This window comes from Ranitomeya imitator, chromosome 7 (genome assembly GCF_032444005.1).
Source record: "Ranitomeya imitator isolate aRanImi1 chromosome 7, aRanImi1.pri, whole genome shotgun sequence".
Classification (NCBI taxonomy): domain Eukaryota; kingdom Metazoa; phylum Chordata; class Amphibia; order Anura; family Dendrobatidae; genus Ranitomeya; species Ranitomeya imitator.
The window spans coordinates 187,255,324-187,281,717 of record NC_091288.1 but is presented as its reverse complement, the minus strand read 5'-3'; the positions used below and the strand labels follow the sequence as shown (position 1 = coordinate 187,281,717).

The 26,394-nt window shown below is 56.4% G+C and overlaps 2 protein-coding genes across 2 annotated transcripts; both read right to left on the bottom strand.

The window, feature by feature from the left end:
* Positions 1-1,713: 1,713 nt before the first annotated feature.
* Positions 1,714-2,124, bottom strand: LOC138646137 (histone H3). Its single transcript, XM_069735600.1, has one exon. It carries the CDS (start codon positions 2,122-2,124, stop codon positions 1,714-1,716), a length of 411 nt encoding a protein of 136 aa, XP_069591701.1.
* Positions 2,125-25,115: 22,991 nt separating this feature from the next.
* Positions 25,116-25,974, bottom strand: LOC138645932 (histone H1C-like). The gene has a single exon (XM_069735409.1). The coding sequence runs from the start codon at positions 25,780-25,782 to the stop codon at positions 25,144-25,146; it is 639 nt and encodes a 212-aa protein (XP_069591510.1). The 5' UTR covers positions 25,783-25,974; the 3' UTR covers positions 25,116-25,143.
* Between the last annotated feature and the right edge of the window lie 420 nt (positions 25,975-26,394).

Below are 26,394 nucleotides of genomic sequence, written 5' to 3'. Positions count from 1 at the left end.
CCGCGGAGCAGTGTCAGAATTACCATCCGCCACAATGTAAGATTTCCGACCCCGTAGTATGCGGAGAAGTCGGCACTGATGAGCATTGTACCAGCATTACAGCGATAGCACCAAGGGAGCGCAGAAGTCAGGTCCGAGCAGTCAGGTGCAGCCTCTCACTGAGATGTGGGCGGCTCTGATAAGAGCCTTTGGGTTGTGAGGACAGAACACAATTAACCTCCGAAGCCGTAGAGAGTGCGGCCCTGGCGCTTGAGCGCGTACACCACGTCCATGGCGGTGACGGTCTTCCTCTTGGCGTGCTCGGTGTAGGTGACGGCGTCACGGATCACGTTCTCCAGGAAGACTTTCAGGACACCGCGAGTCTCCTCATAGATGAGGCCAGAGATGCGCTTGACGCCTCCTCTGCGAGCTAGACGGCGGATGGCAGGCTTGGTGATGCCCTGGATGTTATCACGGAGCACCTTCCTGTGCCGCTTGGCGCCGCCCTTCCCGAGACCTTTCCCTCCTTTGCCGCGACCAGACATCTTCCACGTAGTCAGCAGAACACGATGACTGATCGGCGCAGAGTCCTTCCTTTATATAGAGAGTGAGCGGACCGGAGCGAGAACCGCAGAGATGACGCGTTTCCGGGGCGAGATTTCTGGTACTGAATTTACAGTTAGCTCCTCCCTTTAGTCTCTGATTGGTTGAGCACAGAACAGTTGCTAATTTTGAATTTCCCGCTTATTGTGCTCTTATTTTCCCGCTTCTCTATTCTTCTAATCTCGGCGCCGCTGCTCGATCTGTTGGTCATCTAGATTTTTTTCATTGTTATTTCTGTTGCTAGTTTCCAGCTTCTGCCAAATGTTAGAAAGTAGAATAAAAGTATATTTTAGGGACAATGATCTACAGAGAACTCATCTGCTCCCCGGCAGTCACTCATCATTACACGTGGTGCCGGCCATTACCAGTCCCTCAGAGCAGGGAGCTGCATGTAACCAGTCCCCCTGCGGGTCCAGCCCTGGAGAAGATGGGAAAAGTCAAATATTCCAGAATTACATAACGACCCACCACAAATGTGATCTGTAGCGACCATCGCAGCACACGGAGGGATCTGCTCAGATCAGTGTCAGGCAGAATAGATTCACATAAAGGCGCCTTAACCGATCTGGGGGACAAATGAGGTTATTAACAGAAACTAAGCGCAGAGATCTCCGATCAGAAAAATAGAAAACAACCTAAAGCCGCAGGACTGAGAAGGCGGCACTAGGACCCAGCGCGTGCGACAGCAGATTGTGATCGGTTATGATCCTCGGGAGCGCGAGCAGCAATTTCAAATCCACCGGATCGGTAAATGACCACAAAACATCAACCTAAAGAACCGTGCTCAGGAACCGACCAATCACCGATTACTTTTACTCCATTAACTCCTTAGTGACCGCGTTCCTGCAGATCCACCCCATTTACTTTGTGCTGTACAGGAACCGCATATCCACAACCACAGACCTGGGCTGTGCACTGTACACACTTTACCCCGTCCTTTAATAACTAATATCGCTGATCACCTACAATATCTGAAGCAGCAGCCGCCGTCTATTAACTGATCGGCCGTGCCTGCGCTTCCTACACGGAGAATACGCGCAGAAGAGGGACCGTTCAGGACTCGGCTCATTTGTGGGAGGATTTGGTGGCTCTGAAAAGAGCCTTTGTGTTGTGGTCGCTGTCGGGGCAGATCTAAGCTCTCTCCCCACGGATCCGGCGGGCCAGCTGGATGTCTTTGGGCATGATGGTGACCCTCTTGGCGTGGATGGCGCACAGGTTGGTGTCCTCGAACAGCCCCACCAGATAAGCCTCGCTGGCCTCCTGCAGAGCCATGACGGCCGAGCTCTGGAAGCGCAGATCGGTCTTGAAGTCCTGGGCGATCTCCCTCACCAGGCGCTGGAAGGGAAGCTTACGGATCAGCAGCTCGGTGGATTTCTGATAGCGGCGGATCTCACGGAGAGCGACTGTTCCCGGCCGGTAACGATGCGGCTTCTTCACTCCACCAGTGGCGGGAGCGCTCTTCCTGGCGGCTTTAGTGGCCAGCTGCTTGCGGGGAGCTTTCCCTCCGGTGGATTTACGAGCGGTCTGCTTAGTTCTGGCCATGACTCTGTATAGACGTGTCGTGCACAGATGTGATGAGCACAGCGGCGGGAGCAGGGTATTTATGCTCCGGTGCGCGTCCTCATTGGTCTCTGGGAAACACGCCCCCTGCGCTCCACTGGTTCTTTCATGAAATAAAGTGGCCAATAAGGGTTGATGTGTTTGACCAGTTATTGTTGTTATGTGCTTCCCTGTGGATGTACTAGTTCCCCTGTAGGCTATCCAGCTTACCGGTATGTTCCCTTCTTGATTTCCTTCTATATTTGCTATGACAGCAGTTTACTGGATTTATGTGTTTTATGTATTTTTGTGGATATAATTTTCTGTAATAATAAAGCATTATTGATTTGTATTATGTTTTGTGGGACTGGTTCACTCCTTTCTTTGGTTTTGTATGTTTATTGGAGTTGTCCTTATAACCCGAGACATCTGGGTAATATTAATAGGGGGGCTATACCAGTGTTATCTCGACCCCACTTTTCTGAGGCGCTTATTGATTATTTGCCGCTGCTGGAGCAGCTGGTGTATCTGTGCTGAAATGTCCCCGTATATAGCGCTGTACACTGCAGCTCCCGCATTATCATCAGATCACCCCACCCCCCATCCTGAAACTGCGACCAGCGTCTGTTATATTAAAATCATTACAAGTCCGAGAACTGATCATACAGCTCTGCGAGGAGGAAGTGATGGCTCTGATCATACAGCTCTGCGGGGAAGAAGTGATGGCTCTGATCATACAGCTCTGCGGGGAGGAAGTGATGGCTCTGATGATACAGCTCTGCGGGGAGGAGGTGGTGGCTCTGACCATACAGCTCTGCGACGAGGAGGTGGTGACACTGATCATACAGCTCTGCGAGGAGGTGGTGGCACTGATCATACAGCTCTGCGGGAAGGTGATGGCTCTGATCATACAGCTCTGCGGGGAGAAGGTGGCTCTGATCATACAGCTCTACGAGGAGGTGGTGGCACTGATCATACAGCTCTGCGGGGAGAAGGTGGCTCTGATCATACAGCTCTGCGAGGAGAAGGTGATGGCTCTGATCATACAGCTCTGCGGGGAGAAAGTGGCACTGATCATACAGCTCTGCGAGGAGGTGGTGGCACTGATCATACAGCTCTGCGGAGAGAAGGTGATGGCTCTGATCATACAGCTCTGCGGGGAGGTGATGGCTCTGATCATACAGCTCTGCGGGGAGGAGGTGGTGGCTCTGATCATACAGCTCTGCGAGGAGGTGGTGGCACTGATCATACAGCTCTGCGGGGAGAAGGTGGCTCTGATCATACAGCTCTGCGAGGAGAAGGTGGTGGCTCTGATCATACAGCTCTGCGGGGAGAAGGTGGCTCTGATCATACAGCTCTGCGAGGAGGTGGTGGCACTGATCATACAGCTCTGCGGGGAGGAGGTGGTGGCTCTGATCATACAGCTCTGCGGGGAGGAGGTGGTGGCACTGATCATACAGCTCTGCGGGGAGGAGGTGGTGGCTCTGATCATACAGCTCTGCGTGGAGGAGGTGGTGGCTCTGATCATACAGCTCTGCGGGGAGAAGGTGGCTCTGATCATACAGCTCTGCGTGGAGAAGGTGGCTCTGATCATACAGCTCTGCGGGGAGAAGGTGATGGCTCTGATCATACAGCTCTGCGGGGAGAAGGTGGCACTGATCATACAGCTCTGCGAGGAGGTGGTGTCACTGATCATACAGCTCTGCGGGGAGGAGGTGATGGCTCTGATCATACAGCTCTGCGGGGAGGAGGTGATGGCTCTGATCATACAGCTCTGCGGGGAGAAGGTGGCTCTGATCATACAGCTCTGCGAGGAGGTGATGGCACTGATCATACAGCTCTGCGGGGAGAAGGTGGCTCTGATCATACAGCTCTGCGAGGAGGTGGTGGCTCTGATCATACAGCTCTGCGGGGAGAAGGTGGCACTGATCATACAGCTCTGCGAGGAGGTGGTGGCACTGATCATACAGCTCTGCGGGGAGGTGATGGCTCTGATCATACAGCTCTGCGGGGAGAAGGTGGCTCTGATCATACAGCTCTGCGGGGAGAAGGTGGCTCTGATCATACAGCTCTGCGAGGAGGTGGTGGCACTGATCATACAGCTCTGCGGGGAGAAGGTGGCTCTGATCATACAGCTATGTGGGGAGAAGGTGATGGCTCTGATCATACAGCTCTGCGGGGAGGTGATGGCTCTGATCATACAGCTCTGCGGGGAGAAGGTGGCTCTGATCATACAGCTCTGCGAGGAGGTGGTGACACTGATCATACAGCTCTGCGGGGAGAAGGTGGCTCTGATCATACAGCTCTACGAGGAGAAGGTGATGGCTCTGATCATACAGCTCTGCGGGGAGAAAGTGGCACTGATCATACAGCTCTGCGAGGAGGTGGTGGCACTGATCATACAGCTCTGCGGGGAGAAGGTGGCTCTGATCATACAGCTCTGCGGAGAGAAGGTGATGGCTCTGATCATACAGCTCTGCGGGGAGGTGATGGCTCTGATCATACAGCTCTGCGGGGAGGAGGTGGTGGCTCTGATCATACAGCTCTGCGAGGAGGTGGTGGCACTGATCATACAGCTCTGCGGGGAGAAGGTGGCTCTGATCATACAGCTCTGCGGGGAGAAGGTGATGGCTCTGATCATACAGCTCTGCGGGGAGAAGGTGGCTCTGATCATACAGCTCTGCGAGGAGGTGGTGGCTCTGATCATACAGCTCTGCGGGAAGGTGATGGCTCTGATCATACAGCTCTGCGGGGAGAAGGTGGCACTGATCATACAGCTCTGCGAGGAGGTGGTGGCACTGATCATACAGCTCTGCGGGAAGGTGATGGCTCTGATCATACAGCTCTGCGGGGAGAAGGTGGCACTGATCATACAGCTCTGCGAGGAGGTGGTGGCACTGATCATACAGCTCTGCGGGAAGGTGATGGCTCTGATCATACAGCTCTGCGGGGAGAAGGTGGCACTGATCATACAGCTCTGCGAGGAGGTGGTGGCACTGATCATACAGCTCTGCGGGGAGAAGGTGATGGCTCTGATCCTACAGCTCTGCGGGGAGGTGATGGCTCTGATCATACAGCTCTGCGGGGAGGTGATGGCTCTGATCATACAGCTCTGCGGGGAGAAGGTGGCACTGATCATACAGCTCGGCGAGGAGGTGGTGGCACTGATCATACAGCTCTGCGGGGAGAAGGTGGCTCTGATCATACAGCTCTGCGGGGAGAAGGTGGCTCTGATCATACAGCTCTGCGAGGAGGTGGTGGCACTGATCACACAGCTCTGCGGGGAGAAGGTGGCTCTGATCATACAGCTCTGCGAGGAGAAGGTGATGGCTCTGATCATACAGCTCTGCGGGGAGAAAGTGGCACTGATCATACAGCTCTGCGAGGAGGTGGTGGCACTGATCATACAGCTCTGCGGGGAGAAGGTGGCTCTGATCATACAGCTCTGCGGAGAGAAGGTGATGGCTCTGATCATACAGCTCTGCGGGGAGGTGATGGCTCTGATCATACAGCTCTGCGGGGAGGAGGTGGTGGCTCTGATCATACAGCTCTGCGAGGAGGTGGTGGCACTGATCATACAGCTCTGCGGGGAGAAGGTGGCTCTGATCATACAGCTCTGCGGGGAGAAGGTGGCTCTGATCATACAGCTCTGCGGGGAGAAGGTGGCTCTGATCATACAGCTCTGCGAGGAGGTGGTGGCACTGATCATACAGCTCTGCGGGGAGAAGGTGGCTCTGAACATACAGCTCTGTGGGGAGAAGGTGATGGCTCTGATCATACAGCTCTGCGGGGAGGTGATGGCTCTGATCATACAGCTCTGCGGGGAGAAGGTGGCTCTGATCATACAGCTCTGCGAGGAGGTGGTGGCACTGATCATACAGCTCTGCGAGGAGAAGGTGATGGCTCTGATCATACAGCTCTGCGGGGAGAAAGTGGCACTGATCATACAGCTCTGCGAGGAGGTGGTGGCACTGATCATACAGCTCTGCGGGGAGGAGGTGGTGGCTCTGATCATACAGCTCTGCGAGGAGGTGGTGGCACTGATCATACAGCTCTGCGGGGAGAAGGTGGCTCTGATCATACAGCTCTGCGAGGAGGTGGTGGCACTGATCATACAGCTCTGCGGGGAGAAGGTGGCTCTGATCATACAGCTCTGCGAGGAGAAGGTGATGGCTCTGATCATACAGCTCTGCGGGAAGAAAGTGGCACTGATCATACAGCTCTGCGAGGAGGTTGTGGCACTGATCATACAGCTCTGCGGGGAGAAGGTGGCTCTGATCATACAGCTCTGCGGAGAGAAGGTGATGGCTCTGATCATACAGCTCTGCGGGGAGGTGATGGCTCTGATCATACAGCTCTTCGGGGAGAAGGTGATACCTCTGATCATACAGCTCTGCGGGGAGGTGATGGCTCTGATCATACAGCTCTGCGGGGAGGAAGTGATGGCTCTGATCATACAGCTCTGCGGGGAGAAGGTGGCTCTGATCATACAGCTCTGCGACGAGGAGGTGGTGACACTGATCATACAGCTCTGCGAGGAGGTGGTGACACTGATCATACAGCTCTGCGGGAAGGTGATGGCTCTGATCATACAGCTCTGCGGGGAGAAGGTGGCTCTGATCATACAGCTCTGCGAGGAGGTGGTGGCACTGATCATACAGCTCTGCGGGGAGAAGGTGGCTCTGATCATACAGCTCTGCGAGGAGAAGGTGATGGCTCTGATCATACAGCTCTGCGGGGAGAAGGTGGCTCTGATCATACAGCTCTGCGGAGAGAAGGTGATGGCTCTGATCATACAGCTCTGCGGGGAGGTGATGGCTCTGATCATACAGCTCTGCGGGGAGGAGGTGGTGGCTCTGATCATACAGCTCTGCGAGGAGGTGGTGGCACTGATCATACAGCTCTGCGGGGAGAAGGTGGCTCTGATCATACAGCTCTGCGGGGAGAAGGTGATGGCTCTGATCATACAGCTCTGCGGGGAGAAGGTGGCTCTGATCATACAGCTCTGCGAGGAGGTGGTGGCACTGATCATGCAGCTCTTCGGGGAGAAGGTGATACCTCTGATCATACAGCTCTGCGGGGAGGTGATGGCTCTGATCATACAGCTCTGCGGTGAGGAAGTGATGGCTCTGATCATACAGCTCTGCGGGGAGAAGGTGGCTCTGATCATACAGCTCTGCGACGAGGAGGTGGTGACACTGATCATACAGCTCTGCGAGGAGGTGGTGACACTGATCATACAGCTCTGCGGGAAGGTGATGGCTCTGATCATACAGCTCTGCGGGGAGAAGGTGGCTCTGATCATACAGCTCTGCGAGGAGGTGGTGGCACTGATCATACAGCTCTGCGGGGAGAAGGTGGCTCTGAACATACAGCTCTGTGGGGAGAAGGTGATGGCTCTGATCATACAGCTCTGCGGGGAGGTGATGGCTCTGATCATACAGCTCTGCGGGGAGAAGGTGGCTCTGATCATACAGCTCTGCGAGGAGGTGGTGGCACTGATCATACAGCTCTGCGAGGAGAAGGTGATGGCTCTGATCATACAGCTCTGCGGGGAGAAAGTGGCACTGATCATACAGCTCTGCGAGGAGGTGGTGGCACTGATCATACAGCTCTGCGGGGAGGAGGTGGTGGCTCTGATCATACAGCTCTGCGAGGAGGTGGTGGCACTGATCATACAGCTCTGCGGGGAGAAGGTGGCTCTGATCATACAGCTCTGCGAGGAGGTGGTGGCACTGATCATACAGCTCTGCGGGGAGAAGGTGGCTCTGATCATACAGCTCTGCGAGGAGAAGGTGATGGCTCTGATCATACAGCTCTGCGGGAAGAAAGTGGCACTGATCATACAGCTCTGCGAGGAGGTTGTGGCACTGATCATACAGCTCTGCGGGGAGAAGGTGGCTCTGATCATACAGCTCTGCGGAGAGAAGGTGATGGCTCTGATCATACAGCTCTGCGGGGAGGTGATGGCTCTGATCATACAGCTCTTCGGGGAGAAGGTGATACCTCTGATCATACAGCTCTGCGGGGAGGTGATGGCTCTGATCATACAGCTCTGCGGGGAGGAAGTGATGGCTCTGATCATACAGCTCTGCGGGGAGAAGGTGGCTCTGATCATACAGCTCTGCGACGAGGAGGTGGTGACACTGATCATACAGCTCTGCGAGGAGGTGGTGACACTGATCATACAGCTCTGCGGGAAGGTGATGGCTCTGATCATACAGCTCTGCGGGGAGAAGGTGGCTCTGATCATACAGCTCTGCGAGGAGGTGGTGGCACTGATCATACAGCTCTGCGGGGAGAAGGTGGCTCTGATGATACAGCTCTGTGGGGAGAAGGTGATGGCTCTGATCATACAGCTCTGCGGGGAGGTGATGGCTCTGATCATACAGCTCTGCAGGGAGAAGGTGGCTCTGATCATACAGCTCTGCGAGGAGGTGGTGGCACTGATCATACAGCTCTGCGGGGAGAAGGTGGCTCTGATCATACAGCTCTGCGAGGAGAAGGTGATGGCTCTGATCATACAGCTCTGCGGGGAGAAAGTGGCACTGATCATACAGCTCTGCGAGGAGGTGGTGGCACTGATCATACAGCTCTGCGGGGAGAAGGTGGCTCTGATCATACAGCTCTGCGGAGAGAAGGTGATGGCTCTGATCATACAGCTCTGCGGGGAGGTGATGGCTCTGATCATACAGCTCTGCGGGGAGGAGGTGGTGGCTCTGATCATACAGCTCTGCGAGGAGGTGGTGGCACTGATCATACAGCTCTGCGGGGAGAAGGTGGCTCTGATCATACAGCTCTGCGGGGAGAAGGTGATGGCTCTGATCATACAGCTCTGCGGGGAGAAGGTGATGGCTCTGATCATACAGCTCTGCGAGGAGGTGGTGGCTCTGATCATACAGCTCTGCGGGGAGAAGGTGGCACTGATCATACAGCTCTGCGAGGAGGTGGTGGCACTGATCATACAGCTCTGCGGGAAGGTGATGGCTCTGATCATACAGCTCTGCGGGGAGAAGGTGGCACTGATCATACAGCTCGGCGAGGAGGTGGTGGCACTGATCATACAGCTCTGCGGGGAGAAGGTGGCTCTGATCATACAGCTCTGCGGGGAGAAGGTGATGGCTCTGATCATACAGCTCTGCGGGGAGGTGATGGCTCTGATCATACAGCTCTGCGGGGAGGTGATGGCTCTGATCATACAGCTCTGCGGGGAGAAGGTGGCACTGATCATACAGCTCGGCGAGGAGGTGGTGGCACTGATCATACAGCTCTGCGGGGAGAAGGTGGCTCTGATCATACAGCTCTGCGGGGAGAAGGTGGCTCTGATCATACAGCTCTGCGAGGAGGTGGTGGCACTGATCATACAGCTCTGCGGGGAGAAGGTGGCTCTGATCATACAGCTCTGCGAGGAGAAGGTGATGGCTCTGATCATACAGCTCTGCGGGGAGAAGGTGGCTCTGATCATACAGCTCTGCGGAGAGAAGGTGATGGCTCTGATCATACAGCTCTGCGGGGAGGTGATGGCTCTGATCATACAGCTCTGCGGGGAGGAGGTGGTGGCTCTGATCATACAGCTCTGCGTGGAGGAGGTGGTGGCTCTGATCATACAGCTCTGCGGGGAGAAGGTGGCTCTGATCATACAGCTCTGCGGGGAGAAGGTGGCTCTGATCATACAGATCTGCGGGGAGAAGGTGATGGCTCTGATCATACAGCTCTGCGGGGAGAAGGTGGCACTGATCATACAGCTCTGCGAGGAGGTGGTGTCACTGATCATACAGCTCTGCGGGGAGGAGGTGGTGGCTCTGATCATACAGCTCTGCGGGGAGAAGGTGGCACTGATCATACAGCTCTGCGAGGAGGTGGTGGCACTGATCATACAGCTCTGCGGGAAGGTGATGGCTCTGATCATACAGCTCTGCGGGAAGGTGATGGCTCTGATCATACAGCTCTGCGGGGAGAAGGTGGCACTGATCATACAGCTCGGCGAGGAGGTGGTGGCACTGATCATACAGCTCTGCGAGGAGAAGGTGATGGCTCTGATCATACAGCTCTGCGGGGAGAAGGTGGCACTGATCATACAGCTCTGCGAGGAGGTGGTGGCACTGATCATACAGCTCTGCGGGGAGGTGATGGCTCTGATCATACAGCTCTGCGGGGAGGAGGTGGTGGCTCTGATCATACAGCTCTGCGAGGAGGAGGTGGTGGCACTGATCATACAGCTCTGCGTGGAGAAGGTGGCTCTGATCATACAGCTCTGCGGGGAGAAGGTGATGGCTCTGATCATACAGCTCTGCGGGGAGGAGGTGATGGCTCTGATCATACAGCTCTGCGGGGAGGAGGTGGTGGCACTGATCATACAGCTCTGCGGGGAGGAGGTGGTGGCACTGATCATACAGCTCTGCGGGGAGGAGGTGGTGGCACTGATCATACAGCTCTGCGGGGAGGAGGTGGTGGCACTGATCATACAGCTCTGCGGGGAGGAGGTGATGGCACTGATCATACAGCTCTGCGGGGAGGAGGTGGTGGCTCTGATCATACAGCTCTGCGAGGAGGTGGTGGCACTGATCATACAGCTCTGCGGGGAGAAGGTGGCTCTGATCATACAGCTCTGCGGGGAGGAGGTGGTGGCTCTGATCATACAGCTCTGCGGGGAGGAGGTGGTGGCTCTGATCATACAGCTCTGCGAGGAGGTGGTGGCACTGATCATACAGCTCTGCGGGGAGAAGGTGGCTCTGATCATACAGCTCTGCGGGGAGAAGGTGATGGCTCTGATCATACAGCTCTGCGGGGAGAAGGTGATGGCTCTGATCATACAGCTCTGCGAGGAGGTGGTGGCTCTGATCATACAGCTCTGCGGGGAGAAGGTGGCACTGATCATACAGCTCTGCGAGGAGGTGGTGGCACTGATCATACAGCTCTGCGGGAAGGTGATGGCTCTGATCATACAGCTCTGCGGGGAGAAGGTGGCACTGATCATACAGCTCGGCGAGGAGGTGGTGGCACTGATCATACAGCTCTGCGGGGAGAAGGTGGCTCTGATCATACAGCTCTGCGGGGAGAAGGTGATGGCTCTGATCATACAGCTCTGCGGGGAGGTGATGGCTCTGATCATACAGCTCTGCGGGGAGGAGGTGGTGGCTCTGATCATACAGCTCTGCGAGGAGGTGGTGGCACTGATCATACAGCTCTGCGGGGAGAAGGTGGCTCTGAACATACAGCTCTGTGGGGAGAAGGTGATGGCTCTGATCATACAGCTCTGCGGGGAGGTGATGGCTCTGATCATACAGCTCTGCGGGGAGAAGGTGGCTCTGATCATACAGCTCTGCGAGGAGGTGGTGGCACTGATCATACAGCTCTGCGAGGAGAAGGTGATGGCTCTGATCATACAGCTCTGCGGGGAGAAAGTGGCACTGATCATACAGCTCTGCGAGGAGGTGGTGGCACTGATCATACAGCTCTGCGGGGAGGAGGTGGTGGCTCTGATCATACAGCTCTGCGAGGAGGTGGTGGCACTGATCATACAGCTCTGCGGGGAGAAGGTGGCTCTGATCATACAGCTCTGCGAGGAGGTGGTGGCACTGATCATACAGCTCTGCGGGGAGAAGGTGGCTCTGATCATACAGCTCTGCGAGGAGAAGGTGATGGCTCTGATCATACAGCTCTGCGGGAAGAAAGTGGCACTGATCATACAGCTCTGCGAGGAGGTTGTGGCACTGATCATACAGCTCTGCGGGGAGAAGGTGGCTCTGATCATACAGCTCTGCGGAGAGAAGGTGATGGCTCTGATCATACAGCTCTGCGGGGAGGTGATGTCTCTGATCATACAGCTCTTCGGGGAGAAGGTGATACCTCTGATCATACAGCTCTGCGGGGAGGTGATGGCTCTGATCATACAGCTCTGCGGGGAGGAAGTGATGGCTCTGATCATACAGCTCTGCGGGGAGAAGGTGGCTCTGATCATACAGCTCTGCGACGAGGAGGTGGTGACACTGATCATACAGCTCTGCGAGGAGGTGGTGACACTGATCATACAGCTCTGCGGGAAGGTGATGGCTCTGATCATACAGCTCTGCGGGGAGAAGGTGGCTCTGATCATACAGCTCTGCGAGGAGGTGGTGGCACTGATCATACAGCTCTGCGGGGAGAAGGTGGCTCTGAACATACAGCTCTGTGGGGAGAAGGTGATGGCTCTGATCATACAGCTCTGCGGGGAGGTGATGGCTCTGATCATACAGCTCTGCGGGGAGAAGGTGGCTCTGATCATACAGCTCTGCGAGGAGGTGGTGGCACTGATCATACAGCTCTGCGAGGAGAAGGTGATGGCTCTGATCATACAGCTCTGCGGGGAGAAAGTGGCACTGATCATACAGCTCTGCGAGGAGGTGGTGGCACTGATCATACAGCTCTGCGGGGAGGAGGTGGTGGCTCTGATCATACAGCTCTGCGAGGAGGTGGTGGCACTGATCATACAGCTCTGCGGGGAGAAGGTGGCTCTGATCATACAGCTCTGCGAGGAGGTGGTGGCACTGATCATACAGCTCTGCGGGGAGAAGGTGGCTCTGATCATACAGCTCTGCGAGGAGAAGGTGATGGCTCTGATCATACAGCTCTGCGGGAAGAAAGTGGCACTGATCATACAGCTCTGCGAGGAGGTTGTGGCACTGATCATACAGCTCTGCGGGGAGAAGGTGGCTCTGATCATACAGCTCTGCGGAGAGAAGGTGATGGCTCTGATCATACAGCTCTGCGGGGAGAAGGTGGCTCTGAACATACAGCTCTGTGGGGAGAAGGTGATGGCTCTGATCATACAGCTCTGCGGGGAGGTGATGGCTCTGATCATACAGCTCTGCGGGGAGAAGGTGGCTCTGATCATACAGCTCTGCGAGGAGGTGGTGGCACTGATCATACAGCTCTGCGAGGAGAAGGTGATGGCTCTGATCATACAGCTCTGCGGGGAGAAAGTGGCACTGATCATACAGCTCTGCGAGGAGGTGGTGGCACTGATCATACAGCTCTGCGGGGAGGAGGTGGTGGCTCTGATCATACAGCTCTGCGAGGAGGTGGTGGCACTGATCATACAGCTCTGCGGGGAGAAGGTGGCTCTGATCATACAGCTCTGCGAGGAGGTGGTGGCACTGATCATACAGCTCTGCGGGGAGAAGGTGGCTCTGATCATACAGCTCTGCGAGGAGAAGGTGATGGCTCTGATCATACAGCTCTGCGGGAAGAAAGTGGCACTGATCATACAGCTCTGCGAGGAGGTTGTGGCACTGATCATACAGCTCTGCGGGGAGAAGGTGGCTCTGATCATACAGCTCTGCGGAGAGAAGGTGATGGCTCTGATCATACAGCTCTGCGGGGAGGTGATGGCTCTGATCATACAGCTCTTCGGGGAGAAGGTGATACCTCTGATCATACAGCTCTGCGGGGAGGTGATGGCTCTGATCATACAGCTCTGCGGGGAGGAAGTGATGGCTCTGATCATACAGCTCTGCGGGGAGAAGGTGGCTCTGATCATACAGCTCTGCGACGAGGAGGTGGTGACACTGATCATACAGCTCTGCGAGGAGGTGGTGACACTGATCATACAGCTCTGCGGGGAGAAGGTGGCTCTGATCATACAGCTCTGTGGGGAGAAGGTGATGGCTCTGATCATACAGCTCTGCGGGGAGGTGATGGCTCTGATCATACAGCTCTGCAGGGAGAAGGTGGCTCTGATCATACAGCTCTGCGAGGAGGTGGTGGCACTGATCATACAGCTCTGCGGGGAGAAGGTGGCTCTGATCATACAGCTCTGCGAGGAGAAGGTGATGGCTCTGATCATACAGCTCTGCGGGGAGAAAGTGGCACTGATCATACAGCTCTGCGAGGATGTGGTGGCACTGATCATACAGCTCTGCGGGGAGAAGGTGGCTCTGATCATACAGCTCTGCGGAGAGAAGGTGATGGCTCTGATCATACAGCTCTGCGGGGAGGTGATGGCTCTGATCATACAGCTCTGCGGGGAGGAGGTGGTGGCTCTGATCATACAGCTCTGCGAGGAGGTGGTGGCACTGATCATACAGCTCTGCGGGGAGAAGGTGGCTCTGATCATACAGCTCTGCGGGGAGAAGGTGATGGCTCTGATCATACAGCTCTGCGGGGAGAAGGTGATGGCTCTGATCATACAGCTCTGCGAGGAGGTGGTGGCTCTGATCATACAGCTCTGCGGGGAGAAGGTGGCACTGATCATACAGCTCTGCGAGGAGGTGGTGGCACTGATCATACAGCTCTGCGGGAAGGTGATGGCTCTGATCATACAGCTCTGCGGGGAGAAGGTGGCACTGATCATACAGCTCGGCGAGGAGGTGGTGGCACTGATCATACAGCTCTGCGGGGAGAAGGTGGCTCTGATCATACAGCTCTGCGGGGAGAAGGTGATGGCTCTGATCATACAGCTCTGCGGGGAGGTGATGGCTCTGATCATACAGCTCTGCGGGGAGGTGATGGCTCTGATCATACAGCTCTGCGGGGAGAAGGTGGCACTGATCATACAGCTCGGCGAGGAGGTGGTGGCACTGATCATACAGCTCTGCGGGGAGAAGGTGGCTCTGATCATACAGCTCTGCGGGGAGAAGGTGGCTCTGATCATACAGCTCTGCGAGGAGGTGGTGGCACTGATCATACAGCTCTGCGGGGAGAAGGTGGCTCTGATCATACAGCTCTGCGAGGAGAAGGTGATGGCTCTGATCATACAGCTCTGCGGGGAGAAGGTGGCTCTGATCATACAGCTCTGCGGAGAGAAGGTGATGGCTCTGATCATACAGCTCTGCGGGGAGGTGATGGCTCTGATCATACAGCTCTGCGGGGAGGAGGTGGTGGCTCTGATCATACAGCTCTGCGAGGAGGTGGTGGCACTGATCATACAGCTCTGCGGGGAGAAGGTGGCTCTGATCATACAGCTCTGCGGGGAGAAGGTGATGGCTCTGATCATACAGCTCTGCGGGGAGAAGGTGGCTCTGATCATACATCTCTGCGAGGAGGTGGTGGCACTGATCATACAGCTCTGCGGGGAGGAGGTGGTGGCTCTGATCATACAGCTCTGCGTGGAGGAGGTGGTGGCTCTGATCATACAGCTCTGCGGGGAGAAGGTGGCTCTGATCATACAGCTCTGCGGGGAGAAGGTGGCTCTGATCATACAGATCTGCGGGGAGAAGGTGATGGCTCTGATCATACAGCTCTGCGGGGAGAAGGTGGCACTGATCATACAGCTCTGCGAGGAGGTGGTGTCACTGATCATACAGCTCTGCGGGGAGGAGGTGATGGCTCTGATCATACAGCTCTGCGGGGAGGAGGTGGTGGCTCTGATCATACAGCTCTGCGGGGAGAAGGTGGCACTGATCATACAGCTCTGCGAGGAGGTGGTGGCACTGATCATACAGCTCTGCGGGAAGGTGATGGCTCTGATCATACAGCTCTGCGGGAAGGTGATGGCTCTGATCATACAGCTCTGCGGGGAGAAGGTGGCACTGATCATACAGCTCGGCGAGGAGGTGGTGGCACTGATCATACAGCTCTGCGAGGAGAAGGTGATGGCTCTGATCATACAGCTCTGCGGGGAGAAGGTGGCACTGATCATACAGCTCTGCGAGGAGGTGGTGGCACTGATCATACAGCTCTGCGGGGAGGTGATGGCTCTGATCATACAGCTCTGCGGGGAGGAGGTGGTGGCTCTGATCATACAGCTCTGCGAGGAGGAGGTGGTGGCACTGATCATACAGCTCTGCGTGGAGAAGGTGGCTCTGATCATACAGCTCTGCGGGGAGAAGGTGATGGCTCTGATCATACAGCTCTGCGGGGAGGAGGTGATGGCTCTGATCATACAGCTCTGCGGGGAGGAGGTGGTGGCACTGATCATACAGCTCTGCGGGGAGGAGGTGGTGGCACTGATCATACAGCTCTGCGGGGAGGAGGTGGTGGCACTGATCATACAGCTCTGCGGGGAGGAGGTGGTGGCACTGATCATACAGCTCTGCGGGAAGGAGGTGATGGCACTGATCATACAGCTCTGCGGGGAGAAGGTGGCTCTGATCATACAGCTCTGCGGAGAGAAGGTGATGGCTCTGATCATACAGCTCTGCGGGGAGGTGATGGCTCTGATCATACAGCTCTGCGGGGAGGAGGTGGTGGCTCTGATCATACAGCTCTGCGAGGATGTGGTGGCACTGATCATACAGCTCTGCGGGGAGAAGGTGGCTCTGATCATACAGCTCTGCGGGGAGAAGGTGATGGCTCTGATCATACAGCTCTGCGGGGAGAAGGTGATGGCTCTGATCATACAGCTCTGCGAGGAGGTGGTGGCTCTGATCATACAGCTCTGCGGGGAGAAGGTGGCACTGATCATACAGCTCTGCGAGGAGGTGGTGGCACTGATCATACAGTTCTGCGGGAAGGTGATGGCTCTGATCATACAGCTCTGCGGGGAGAAGGTGGCACTGATCATACAGCTCGGCGAGGAGGTGGTGGCACTGATCATACAGCTCTGCGGGGAGAAGGTGGCTCTGATCATACAGCTCTGCGGGGAGAAGGTGATGGCTCTGATCATACAGCTCTGCGGGGAGGTGATGGCTCTGATCATACAGCTCTGCGGGGAGAAGGTGGCTCTGATCATACAGCTCTGCGGGGAGAAGGTGGCTCTGATCATACAGCTCTGCGAGGAGGTGGTGGCACTGATCATACAGCTCTGCGGGGAGAAGGTGGCTCTGATCATACAGCTCTGCGAGGAGAAGGTGATGGCTCTGATCATACAGCTCTGCGGGGAGAAGGTGGCTCTGATCATACAGCTCTGCGGAGAGAAGGTGATGGCTCTGATCATACAGCTCTGCGGGGAGGTGATGGCTCTGATCATACAGCTCTGCGGGGAGGAGGTGGTGGCTCTGATCATACAGCTCTGCGAGGAGGTGGTGGCACTGATCATACAGCTCTGCGGGGAGAAGGTGGCTCTGATCATACAGCTCTGCGGGGAGAAGGTGATGGCTCTGATCATACAGCTCTGCGGGGAGAAGGTGGCTCTGATCATACAGCTCTGCGAGGAGGTGGTGGCACTGATCATACAGCTCTGCGGGGAGGAGGTGGTGGCTCTGATCATACAGCTCTGCGTGGAGGAGGTGGTGGCTCTGATCATACAGCTCTGCGGGGAGAAGGTGGCTCTGATCATACAGCTCTGCGGGGAGAAGGTGGCTCTGATCATACAGATCTGCGGGGAGAAGGTGATGGCTCTGATCATACAGCTCTGCGGGGAGAAGGTGGCACTGATCATACAGCTCTGCGAGGAGGTGGTGTCACTGATCATACAGCTCTGCGGGGAGGAGGTGATGGCTCTGATCATACAGCTCTGCGGGGAGGAGGTGGTGGCTCTGATCATACAGCTCTGCGGGGAGAAGGTGGCACTGATCATACAGCTCTGCGAGGAGGTGGTGGCACTGATCATACAGCTCTGCGGGAAGGTGATGGCTCTGATCATACAGCTCTGCGGGAAGGTGATGGCTCTGATCATACAGCTCTGCGGGGAGAAGGTGGCACTGATCATACAGCTCGGCGAGGAGGTGGTGGCACTGATCATACAGCTCTGCGAGGAGAAGGTGATGGCTCTGATCATACAGCTCTGCGGGGAGGTGATGGCTCTGATCATACAGCTCTGCGGGGAGGAAGTGATGGCTCTGATCATACAGCTCTGCGGGGAGAAGGTGGCTCTGATCATACAGCTCTGCGACGAGGAGGTGGTGACACTGATCATACAGCTCTGCGAGGAGGTGGTGACACTGATCATACAGCTCTGCGGGAAGGTGATGGCTCTGATCATACAGCTCTGCGGGGAGAAGGTGGCTCTGATCATACAGCTCTGCGAGGAGGTGGTGGCACTGATCATACAGCTCTGCGGGGAGAAGGTGGCTCTGATCATACAGCTCTGTGGGGAGAAGGTGATGGCTCTGATCATACAGCTCTGCGGGGAGGTGATGGCTCTGATCATACAGCTCTGCAGGGAGAAGGTGGCTCTGATCATACAGCTCTGCGAGGAGGTGGTGGCACTGATCATACAGCTCTGCGGGGAGAAGGTGGCTCTGATCATACAGCTCTGCGAGGAGAAGGTGATGGCTCTGATCATACAGCTCTGCGGGGAGAAAGTGGCACTGATCATACAGCTCTGCGAGGAGGTGGTGGCACTGATCATACAGCTCTGCGGGGAGAAGGTGGCTCTGATCATACAGCTCTGCGGAGAGAAGGTGATGGCTCTGATCATACAGCTCTGCGGGGAGGTGATGGCTCTGATCATACAGCTCTGCGGGGAGGAGGTGGTGGCTCTGATCATACAGCTCTGCGAGGAGGTGGTGGCACTGATCATACAGCTCTGCGGGGAGAAGGTGGCTCTGATCATACAGCTCTGCGGGGAGAAGGTGATGGCTCTGATCATACAGCTCTGCGGGGAGAAGGTGATGGCTCTGATCATACAGCTCTGCGAGGAGGTGGTGGCTCTGATCATACAGCTCTGCGGGGAGAAGGTGGCACTGATCATACAGCTCTGCGAGGAGGTGGTGGCACTGATCATACAGCTCTGCGGGAAGGTGATGGCTCTGATCATACAGCTCTGCGGGGAGAAGGTGGCACTGATCATACAGCTCGGCGAGGAGGTGGTGGCACTGATCATACAGCTCTGCGGGGAGAAGGTGGCTCTGATCATACAGCTCTGCGGGGAGAAGGTGATGGCTCTGATCATACAGCTCTGCGGGGAGGTGATGGCTCTGATCATACAGCTCTGCGGGGAGGTGATGGCTCTGATCATACAGCTCTGCGGGGAGAAGGTGGCACTGATCATACAGCTCGGCGAGGAGGTGGTGGCACTGATCATACAGCTCTGCGGGGAGAAGGTGGCTCTGATCATACAGCTCTGCGAGGAGGTGGTGGCACTGATCATACAGCTCTGCGGGGAGAAGGTGGCTCTGATCATACAGCTCTGCGAGGAGAAGGTGATGGCTCTGATCATACAGCTCTGCGGGGAGAAGGTGGCTCTGATCATACAGCTCTGCGGAGAGAAGGTGATGGCTCTGATCATACAGCTCTGCGGGGAGGTGATGGCTCTGATCATACAGCTCTGCGGGGAGGAGGTGGTGGCTCTGATCATACAGCTCTGCGAGGAGGTGGTGGCACTGATCATACAGCTCTGCGGGGAGAAGGTGGCTCTGATCATACAGCTCTGCGGGGAGAAGGTGATGGCTCTGATCATACAGCTCTGCGGGGAGAAGGTGGCTCTGATCATACATCTCTGCGAGGAGGTGGTGGCACTGATCATACAGCTCTGCGGGGAGGAGGTGGTGGCTCTGATCATACAGCTCTGCGTGGAGGAGGTGGTGGCTCTGATCATACAGCTCTGCGGGGAGAAGGTGGCTCTGATCATACAGCTCTGCGGGGAGAAGGTGGCTCTGATCATACAGATCTGCGGGGAGAAGGTGATGGCTCTGATCATACAGCTCTGCGGGGAGAAGGTGGCACTGATCATACAGCTCTGCGAGGAGGTGGTGTCACTGATCATACAGCTCTGCGGGGAGGAGGTGATGGCTCTGATCATACAGCTCTGCGGGGAGGAGGTGGTGGCTCTGATCATACAGCTCTGCGGGGAGAAGGTGGCACTGATCATACAGCTCTGCGAGGAGGTGGTGGCACTGATCATACAGCTCTGCGGGAAGGTGATGGCTCTGATCATACAGCTCTGCGGGAAGGTGATGGCTCTGATCATACAGCTCTGCGGGGAGAAGGTGGCACTGATCATACAGCTCGGCGAGGAGGTGGTGGCACTGATCATACAGCTCTGCGAGGAGAAGGTGATGGCTCTGATCATACAGCTCTGCGGGGAGAAGGTGGCACTGATCATACAGCTCTGCGAGGAGGTGGTGGCACTGATCATACAGCTCTGCGGGGAGGTGATGGCTCTGATCATACAGCTCTGCGGGGAGGAGGTGGTGGCTCTGATCATACAGCTCTGCGAGGAGGAGGTGGTGGCACTGATCATACAGCTCTGCGTGGAGAAGGTGGCTCTGATCATACAGCTCTGCGGGGAGAAGGTGATGGCTCTGATCATACAGCTCTGCGGGGAGGAGGTGATGGCTCTGATCATACAGCTCTGCGGGGAGGAGGTGGTGGCACTGATCATACAGCTCTGCGGGGAGGAGGTGGTGGCACTGATCATACAGCTCTGCGGGGAGGAGGTGGTGGCACTGATCATACAGCTCTGCGGGGAGGAGGTGGTGGCACTGATCATACAGCTCTGCGGGGAGGAGGTGATGGCACTGATCATACAGCTCTGCGGGGAGAAGGTGGCTCTGATCATACAGCTCTGCGGAGAGAAGGTGATGGCTCTGATCATACAGCTCTGCGGGGAGGTGATGGCTCTGATCATACAGCTCTGCGGGGAGGAGGTGGTGGCTCTGATCATACAGCTCTGCGAGGAGGTGGTGGCACTGATCATACAGCTCTGCGGGGAGAAGGTGGCTCTGATCATACAGCTCTGCGGGGAGAAGGTGATGGCTCTGATCATACAGCTCTGCGGGGAGAAGGTGATGGCTCTGATCATACAGCTCTGCGAGGAGGTGGTGGCTCTGATCATACAGCTCTGCGGGGAGAAGGTGGCACTGATCATACAGCTCTGCGAGGAGGTGGTGGCACTGATCATACAGCTCTGCGGGAAGGTGATGGCTCTGATCATACAGCTCTGCGGGGAGAAGGTGGCACTGATCATACAGCTCGGCGAGGAGGTGGTGGCACTGATCATACAGCTCTGCGGGGAGAAGGTGGCTCTGATCATACAGCTCTGCGGGGAGAAGGTGATGGCTCTGATCATACAGCTCTGCGGGGAGGTGATGGCTCTGATCATACAGCTCTGCGGGGAGAAGGTGGCTCTGATCATACAGCTCTGCGGGGAGAAGGTGGCTCTGATCATACAGCTCTGCGGGGAGAAGGTGGCTCTGATCATACAGCTCTGCGAGGAGGTGGTGGCACTGATCATACAGCTCTGCGGGGAGAAGGTGGCTCTGATCATACAGCTCTGCGAGGAGAAGGTGATGGCTCTGATCATACAGCTCTGCGGGGAGAAGGTGGCTCTGATCATACAGCTCTGCGGAGAGAAGGTGATGGCTCTGATCATACAGCTCTGCGGGGAGGTGATGGCTCTGATCATACAGCTCTGCGGGGAGGAGGTGGTGGCTCTGATCATACAGCTCTGCGAGGAGGTGGTGGCACTGATCATACAGCTCTGCGGGGAGAAGGTGGCTCTGATCATACAGCTCTGCGGGGAGAAGGTGATGGCTCTGATCATACAGCTCTGCGGGGAGAAGGTGGCTCTGATCATACAGCTCTGCGAGGAGGTGGTGGCACTGATCATACAGCTCTGCGGGGAGGAGGTGGTGGCTCTGATCATACAGCTCTGCGTGGAGGAGGTGGTGGCTCTGATCATACAGCTCTGCGGGGAGAAGGTGGCTCTGATCATACAGCTCTGCGGGGAGAAGGTGGCTCTGATCATACAGATCTGCGGGGAGAAGGTGATGGCTCTGATCATACAGCTCTGCGGGGAGAAGGTGGCACTGATCATACAGCTCTGCGAGGAGGTGGTGTCACTGATCATACAGCTCTGCGGGGAGGAGGTGATGGCTCTGATCATACAGCTCTGCGGGGAGGAGGTGGTGGCTCTGATCATACAGCTCTGCGGGGAGAAGGTGGCACTGATCATACAGCTCTGCGAGGAGGTGGTGGCACTGATCATACAGCTCTGCGGGAAGGTGATGGCTCTGATCATACAGCTCTGCGGGAAGGTGATGGCTCTGATCATACAGCTCTGCGGGGAGAAGGTGGCACTGATCATACAGCTCGGCGAGGAGGTGGTGGCACTGATCATACAGCTCTGCGAGGAGAAGGTGATGGCTCTGATCATACAGCTCTGCGGGGAGAAGGTGGCACTGATCATACAGCTCTGCGAGGAGGTGGTGGCACTGATCATACAGCTCTGCGGGGAGAAGGCGATGGCTCTGATCATACAGCTCTGCGGGGAGGTGATGGCTCTGATCATACAGCTCTGCGGGGAGGAGGTGGTGGCTCTGATCATACAGCTCTGCGAGGAGGAGGTGGTGGCACTGATCATACAGCTCTGCGTGGAGGAGGTGGTGGCTCTGATCATACAGCTCTGCGGGGAGAAGGTGGCTCTGATCATACAGCTCTGCGGGGAGGAGGTGGTGGCTCTGATCATACAGCTCTGCGAGGAGGAGGTGGTGGCACTGATCATACAGCTCTGCGTGGAGAAGGTGGCTCTGATCATACAGCTCTGCGGGGAAAAGGTGATGGCTCTGATCATACAGCTCTGCGGGGAGGAGGTGATGGCTCTGATCATACAGCTCTGCGGAGAGGAGGTGGTGGCACTGATCATACAGCTCTGCGGGGAGGAGGTGGTGGCAATGATCATACAGCTCTGCGAGGAGGTGGTGGCACTGATCATACAGCTCTGCGAGGAGAAGGTGATGGCTCTGATCATACAGCTCTGCGGGGAGAAGGTGGCTCTGATCATACAGCTCTGCGGAGAGAAGGTGATGGCTCTGATCATACAGCTCTGCGGGGAGGTGATGGCTCTGATCATACAGCTCTGCGGGGAGGAGGTGGTGGCTCTGATCATACAGCTCTGCGAGGAGGTGGTGGCACTGATCATACAGCTCTGCGGGGAGAAGGTGGCTCTGATCATACAGCTCTGCGGGGAGAAGGTGATGGCTCTGATCATACAGCTCTGCGGGGAGAAGGTGGCTCTGATCATACAGCTCTGCGAGGAGGTGGTGGCACTGATCATACAGCTCTGCGGGGAGAAGGTGATGGCTCTGGTCATACAGCTCTGCGGGGAGAAGGTGGCTCTGATCATACAGCTCTGCGGAGAGAAGGTGATGGCTCTGATCATACAGCTCTGCGGGGAGGTGATGGCTCTGATCATACAGCTCTGCGGGGAGGAGGTGGTGGCTCTGATCATACAGCTCTGCGAGGAGGTGGTGGCACTGATCATACAGCTCTGCGGGGAGAAGGTGGCTCTGATCATACAGCTCTGCGGGGAGAAGGTGATGGCTCTGATCATACAGCTCTGCGGGGAGAAGGTGGCTCTGATCATACAGCTCTGCGAGGAGGTGGTGGCACTGATCATACAGCTCTGCGGGGAGGAGGTGGTGGCTCTGATCATACAGCTCTGCGTGGAGGAGGTGGTGGCTCTGATCATACAGCTCTGCGGGGAGAAGGTGGCTCTGATCATACAGCTCTGCGGGGAGAAGGTGGCTCTGATCATACAGATCTGCGGGGAGAAGGTGATGGCTCTGATCATACAGCTCTGCGGGGAGAAGGTGGCACTGATCATACAGCTCTGCGAGGAGGTGGTGTCACTGATCATACAGCTCTGCGGGGAGGAGGTGATGGCTCTGATCATACAGCTCTGCGGGGAGGAGGTGGTGGCTCTGATCATACAGCTCTGCGGGGAGAAGGTGGCACTGATCATACAGCTCTGCGAGGAGGTGGTGGCACTGATCATACAGCTCTGCGGGAAGGTGATGGCTCTGATCATACAGCTCTGCGGGAAGGTGATGGCTCTGATCATACAGCTCTGCGGGGAGAAGGTGGCACTGATCATACAGCTCTGCGAGGAGGTGGTGGCACTGATCATACAGCTCTGCGGGGAGAAGGTGGCTCTGATCATACAGCTCTGCGGGGAGAAGGTGATGGCTCTGATCATACAGCTCTGCGGGGAGAAGGTGGCTCTGATCATACAGCTCTGCGAGGAGGTGGTGGCACTGATCATACAGCTCTGCGGGGAGGAGGTGGTGGCTCTGATCATACAGCTCTGCGTGGAGGAGGTGGTGGCTCTGATCATACAGCTCTGCGGGGAGAAGGTGGCTCTGATCATACAGCTCTGCGGGGAGAAGGTGGCTCTGATCATACAGATCTGCGGGGAGAAGGTGATGGCTCTGATCATACAGCTCTGCGGGGAGAAGGTGGCACTGATCATACAGCTCTGCGAGGAGGTGGTGTCACTGATCATACAGCTCTGCGGGGAGGAGGTGATGGCTCTGATCATACAGCTCTGCGGGGAGGAGGTGGTGGCTCTGATCATACAGCTCTGCGGGGAGAAGGTGGCACTGATCATACAGCTCTGCGAGGAGGTGGTGGCACTGATCATACAGCTCTGCGGGAAGGTGATGGCTCTGATCATACAGCTCTGCGGGAAGGTGATGGCTCTGATCATACAGCTCTGCGGGGAGAAGGTGGCACTGATCATACAGCTCGGCGAGGAGGTGGTGGCACTGATCATACAGCTCTGCGAGGAGAAGGTGATGGCTCTGATCATACAGCTCTGCGGGGAGAAGGTGGCACTGATCATACAGCTCTGCGAGGAGGTGGTGGCACTGATCATACAGCTCTGCGGGGAGAAGGCGATGGCTCTGATCATACAGCTCTGCGGGGAGGTGATGGCTCTGATCATACAGCTCTGCGGGGAGGAGGTGGTGGCTCTGATCATACAGCTCTGCGAGGAGGAGGTGGTGGCACTGATCATACAGCTCTGCGTGGAGAAGGTGGCTCTGATCATACAGCTCTGCGGGGAAAAGGTGATGGCTCTGATCATACAGCTCTGCGGGGAGGAGGTGATGGCTCTGATCATACAGCTCTGCGGGGAGGAGGTGGTGGCACTGATCATACAGCTCTGCGGGGAGGAGGTGGTGGCACTGATCATACAGCTCTGCGGGGAGGAGGTGGTGGCACTGATCATACAGCTCTGCGGGGAGGAGGTGGTGGCACTGATCATACAGCTCTGCGGGGAGGAGGTGGTGGCACTGATCATACAGCTCTGCGGGGAGGAGGTGATGGCACTGATCATACAGCTTTGCGGGGAGGAGGTGGTGGCACTGATCATACAGCTCTGCGGGGAGGAGGTGGTGGCTCTTATAAGAGCCTTTGTGGTAACAGAACAGGGGCTGCAGCTTATTTCTTAGCCGCGGGCTTCTTGGCTTTCGCAGCCTTCTTAGCCGGACTCTTGGCGGGTTTGGCCGCCTTCTTAGCCGGACTCTTCGTCACCTTCTTGGGCTTGGGAGCGGCTTTCGGCTTCTTGGGGCTCTTGGCCGCTTTCTTGGCAGCTGCGGGCTTCTTGGCCTTTTTCGGGCTCTTCTTGGCCGCGGTCGGAGCCTTTTTGGGCTTCTTCGGAGATTTGGCGGCTTTCTTGGCAGCAGCGGGTTTCTTGGGTTTGGCCGCAGCTGCTGGCTTCTTCTTGGCCACTTTGTCCTTCGTCTCCTGCTTCTTGTTCAGCTTGAAGGACCCGGAGGCGCCGCTGCCCTTCACCTGGAGGAGGGCGCCCTTGGTGACCAGAGACCTGACGGCCAGCTTCAGGCGGCTGTTGTTCTTCTCTACATCGTATCCTCCGGCAGACAGAGCCTTCTTCAGGGCGGCCAGAGACACCCCGCTGCGCTCCTTGGAGGCGGACACGGCTTTCACGATCAGCTCGGAGACGCTGGGGCCGGAGGGTTTATTGCTCTTCTTGGCGGCGGATTTCTTCGGCTGCTTCTTGGATTTGGCGGCCGGTTCTGCGGGAGGTGGAGCGGCGGCTGGCGCGGTCTCTGCCATCATGTGCTGCAGAAGCAAAACGAAAATACTTCTTGACAGGAAGGAAAATACTGAGGCCGGAGCTGGAGGCGCCTGTTATATGTACAGGCTTACTGCGCACTGATTGGCTGCTGAGCTGCACCGTCCTGAGCTTCTATTGGCTGACACTGGACACAGGCCCCGCCTCCTCCCAGCTGAGTCCGGGTTAAGCTCCGCTCTCCCCTTGTGTTTCCCTGCCCGGGATAAAAGCCCTTTACCGGCTAACACCAGACAGCAGAGCGCGCTTCCTCCGTCGCCTCCCCTTCTCCAACATCTCCACCGGCCATTTGTAGCCGTCACTAGCAGAGATGCCGGGAAAGAGCGGAGAGAATATCCCGGGATCATCGCCGCCGTCCTCCCGATCTGCACCTCACTGTGTACCCGGGGAGATAAATCTGCTGCGGGAGCTCGTTCCTCCTGTCCCCGGCTCTTGTCACCATCACAGGGATCTTTACTCCAATGTTTATCGCACAGGAAGCTGATTGTAAGATGTGGGGACGAGCTGGAGCTGCTGAGAACCCAGAAGGGTAACACAGGCGACGGCCTCCGCTGACTGCCCCCTCCCTGACCTGTGATATCACTGTACCCCATAAGTGC